The sequence below is a fragment of the Octopus bimaculoides genome, chromosome 23, assembly GCF_046866305.1.
Source record: "Octopus bimaculoides isolate indiv1 chromosome 23, ASM4686630v1, whole genome shotgun sequence".
Taxonomy (NCBI): domain Eukaryota; kingdom Metazoa; phylum Mollusca; class Cephalopoda; order Octopoda; family Octopodidae; genus Octopus; species Octopus bimaculoides.
In genome coordinates this window covers 32,080,708-32,085,211 of record NC_142950.1, presented here as the reverse complement: position 1 = coordinate 32,085,211, position 4,504 = coordinate 32,080,708, and the positions used below count along the sequence as shown (strand labels likewise).

The following is a 4,504-nucleotide window of genomic DNA, read 5'->3' as shown; positions in this document are numbered from 1 at the left end:
CTCTCTCCACCCTCCCTCTTTGTCTCATTCTCTCTCTCTCTCTCTCTGCTTGTATTGTTTCAGCTGCTACTACAACATTATCTGTTGCTGCTGTCGCTTCCACAAATGCTGCTGCGACTATTTGCTCACTGTTAGGCGAATGGATGACTGCAACTAGATGAGCTTTACAAGTGACTCGATAATATTTACATAAATTATGCAAAACTCTCTCGGCACTGCCTGTTAATTATTAATATAGCTGCTGCGTGCAAAACTTCAGTCTACTGGGTTTCTACTCTTCTGCTCCTCGTTTAAATGATGACCAATCTTAACGGATAATGGCTCTTATACTACATCTCAAAAGTGTTGACAATCTTAGATCAACCTGTAACCGTAAAGCTAAAGTTACTTTCAGAGGTAAGAAAAGAAAAAAAAAAAAAAAAAAATGAATTACCAACCCCCTTTTTTGGTTTCTTTGTTTACTCCTTGTTTGTTGAATTAAAAACAAAATTTTATCTGTGTGTGTCTATATATATACATACATACATACATACAAACATACATACATGCATACATACATACATACATACATACATACATACATACATAAATATATATATATATGTGTGTATATATATATATATATATAAAAACACAATGATGAAGATTTGTTCAAATTGGGGTTAAAGCAATAGAAATTCAAAACATTTGCATTTCTGGAAAGAAACTCACCTGTAATTTTTAACCAAACTGCTGCACATTTTGACAAGAGAGAAAGCGATGTACAAACTTGTAAATGTTACCTAAACTTTATCATTGTTTAAATAACTTGTTTATCGAACTAAAAGAAAATTTTTTTTAATTCATTTGTAAAACCTTTGAAGCAAATTTCATAACTTACAAATTTTTTTTAGTAACTTAAAGAGTTTATTGAGTTTGTTTGTTGTTTCTTTTCTAGTTTCATTTTCAACAAAATCAAAAGAAACATTTTCTTTTTATAATGTTTCGGTTTTGTTTTTCCAAGTATGTGGAGTTTTTTTTTTTTTCCTTATTTAAGTTCCTTTTTTAATTTTGAAGGAAGGAATTGTTTACATTTTAGGAATAAGGGACTTTGGCTTTAAAATTCCTTCATACTTACAATCTTAAAAGAATTACATTTGTTTTATAACTTTGAAAAAGAAAAACAAAAAACAAAAACAAAATTTTGTTCAAATTAGTTGTTACCGACTCATGGTCCAGGGTCTGCCAGATATGACAACCCCATATTTTTGTACATCTAGAACTACATTGTTCAATGCTTCCATCCTTTTAAATACAGTAAGGTCTGATTAAAAAAAAAGAAGTAGCTGTGATTTCTAGCAGATCAAGTGATTACATACAACTTCTTCACGTTCCTTCTTTCTTTCTTCTTTTGGTTTTTGGCTAAATTAGTTAAAAACCAGTATTTAATTAAGTTGTCAAAACTAATTAATTCGTATAAATGGTCATCAAGTGTCTCCAATGCTGGGTTAGTAATGTGAATGGATAGTGAAAGTTAATTATAGACAGGGTGGAAGACTTGGTGTTTGGAACTACTCACTTAGTTGTAAACGACATATAAGTCTTAGGAGTCAGTAATTAGGTGAGCTTTGACAGTATAAACAGGGTGAGGCCCTGCGGAAAGATTCAAAGAATGCGCTGTATTTACTGATACACAGAATACAGATTACCATAATCAAAAACTTCCATCAAAATAAAGGAAATGTTTATGAATTCTGAACTAGAATTTCAAACAAGAACTGGACTTGTGTTAATTTTATTATTTTTTCTTTTTATATATTTAGGGACAAATTAGTTAACTCAACCCTTTCGTCCTTTCACAGTTCATAAAATCAGTACCAGTTGCGTTCTGGGGCCGATGTAATCAATTTGTTCTCTCCTGCGGAATTTCAGATTTTGTGCCTCTATCTTTTTGTCTTTTACTTGTTTCAGTCATTAGACTGTGGCCATGCTGGTGCACAACTATGAAGAATTTTTTGTTGAATGAATCAACCCTGGTACTTATGTTTTTTTTGTTTTTTAAAGTCTGGTACTTATTTTATTGGTCTCTTTTGTCGAACCACTAGTTTACAGGAACGTAAACAAACCAACACCAGTTGTCAAGCAGTGGCAAGTGGGGGGGGGGACAAAGACAGACACAAACACACACATATATGATGGGCTTCTTTCAGTTTTTGGTCTGCCGGAGGTTCTAGTAGAAGACACCTGCCTAAGGTGCCATGCAGTGGGACTGAACCCAGAACCATGTGGTTGGGAAGCAAGCTTTTTACCACTCCGTCATGTGCCTGCACCTTTTGTAGTAAGAATTAGTAAAATGCAAAGGAATGAAGTGTGGAAAGTTGATCCAAACATGATTTAAACTTAGATACACGAGGCAGAAAATTATACCCCAGGGAAGAACACACACAGTTTATTATGAGTCATGTTGTTATTGGTGAAGGCATGTGGCTCAGTGGTTAGGGTATGCAGCTCATGGCCATAAGGTTGTGAGTTCAATTCCTGGTTGCATGCTGTGTCCTCGAGCAAGACATTTTTTTCCCCATTGCTTCAGTACACTCTGCTGTTAAAAATGAGTCGTACCTGTATTTCAAAGGGCCAGCCTCGTCACACACTGTGTCACGCTGAATCTCCCTGAGAACTACATTAAGGGTACTCGTGTCTGTGGAGTGCTCAGCCACTTGCATTTTAAGTTCACAAGCAGGCTGTTTCATTGATCAAATCAATTGGGACCCTTGTCACCGAAACTGACGAAGTGCCAGTCTTAGTATGTTGTTGTTGCTTAGGGTCAGCCCTGTTTGAATAGCTCTGTGATCAGACCTTCCAACCAACCAAGCCCATCCTGTTCTTTATTTAAAGAACAAAGGTTGTGACTTGAGGAAGGTTTTAATGCTATTCCTCTGAGATCAAGTGACTACATAGAAGTTCTGTCATAGGCTCATGTCAAACCAGTGAGTATTACTGGTATTTGACATCACTGATACTAAAGAAATATGGGAAAGAGAAACTCATGGTTTGAACTCAGTTATGCAAGGCACCTAACTAGATGCATTATTGCATCTTATCCATTACATCTCTACTAATACCTTATCTATTACATCCATACTAATACCTTATCTATTACATCCATACTAATACCAACATTGTGGCCCCCACCATGGCCACCACTACTGTCATTGGTCTTTGTGTTAAGTATAAAAAGTTTATGGCATTAGGGTAAGGGTACACATCAACAAACAAACAAACATCAAATCAGGCACAATATACAAGAGAATCTCTATGCAAACTTACTAGAAATAATAGTCAAGTCTCCCTCAATTCATGCTCTTCCAGCTAACATCAAAAGGAAGAAAGAGGTTACATTGGAATAATGTACTCTTAGTTTGATTTACTGTGTCTGTTCAAAAAGATTGGCTGGATTGCAAGTGGGGCATTCTTGATCCAAAGATATGATGGGTCAGTACTGAACTGGAATAAAACAGCACTCACATCAGCGTGATCTTTGAACCAGTGAAGAAGCCTAAATATGGTCACTTGACCTGCTAAATATAGCAGTTAAATTATCTTCAAATCACATTGTATTTTCTTAAAGAAAATAAGATACCGTAGATTATCTTAGATGCATTGTATCTGAAGATAAAGAATTAATAAATAAGCCAATATAAAGGAATAGTCATGTGGACCAACAAAGGATCCTCTATGTGGTCACTCAATAAGCTAATAATAACAGCCAAATCTTTTCCTAGCCACCTTTCTATCGTCTGTAAAAGACACATTGTAAAATCTAGTTTGGGGTACACTTGGTAACAAAAAAAAAAAAAAGAGAAAAGGTGGCCACCACCACCACTAACAACAACATGTTCTCATTTACTTGACTGGTTGTTATATAAAAATATAACACAAAGAAAAACAAGGGAATTCATTGTTTAACCCAAGGTCAGTTTGACTAAGCAGGGCCTTTTGATCAAAGGTCTGCCTATTCCTGCCATGTTCATCCTGTCTTTTTTTTCAGGGACACAGCCATATAACATGGTATTTCACTTTATAAGAGTGTAGAGCAGTGGTTGTCAACCAGGGTCCATTTGGCCCTTAGGGAGCCATGTAGCCCTTTGGGAGCCATATATGAATTTTGTTGTTAAAATAAATTGGTTATACTGGTATAATACACAAAATATTTTGATAAGTATTTTTTATGCAATTTCTAATAACATTTGATTATCAAAAATATAAAAGGATCCTTTTAAACATAGAAAGGTTATGGGGGTCCAAATGAGAAAAATAGGAATTGAAAGGGTCCATAGGGAAAAAAAGGGTGAAATTTAGCTGCTATTTCTAGCAGATCAGGTGATCAAGTAGAACAGTGATTCTCAACCAGGGTCCGCATGGCCCTTAGGGATCCATATAAGATCTTTGTTAAAATTAATGTCCAATAAAGTAGTTATACCTCTACAAGACACAAAATATTTTAACAGTCTGAAATGATGAGATT

General features: G+C 35.1%; 1 protein-coding gene across 15 annotated transcripts in view; it reads left to right on the top strand.

Moving 5' to 3' along the window:
• The first annotated feature begins 257 nt into the window (after nucleotides 1-257).
• Nucleotides 258-4,504, top strand: part of LOC106870412 (otoferlin) — a 532,367-nt gene continuing 528,120 nt past the window's right edge. For all 15 annotated transcript variants that reach the window (XM_089340507.1, XM_089340505.1, XM_089340502.1 and 12 more), the window contains exon 1: nucleotides 258-396. In XM_089340507.1, the coding sequence (XP_089196633.1) occupies nucleotides 318-396 (79 nt within the window). In that variant the 5' untranslated portion in view covers nucleotides 258-317. The remainder of the gene's footprint in view (nucleotides 397-4,504) is intronic.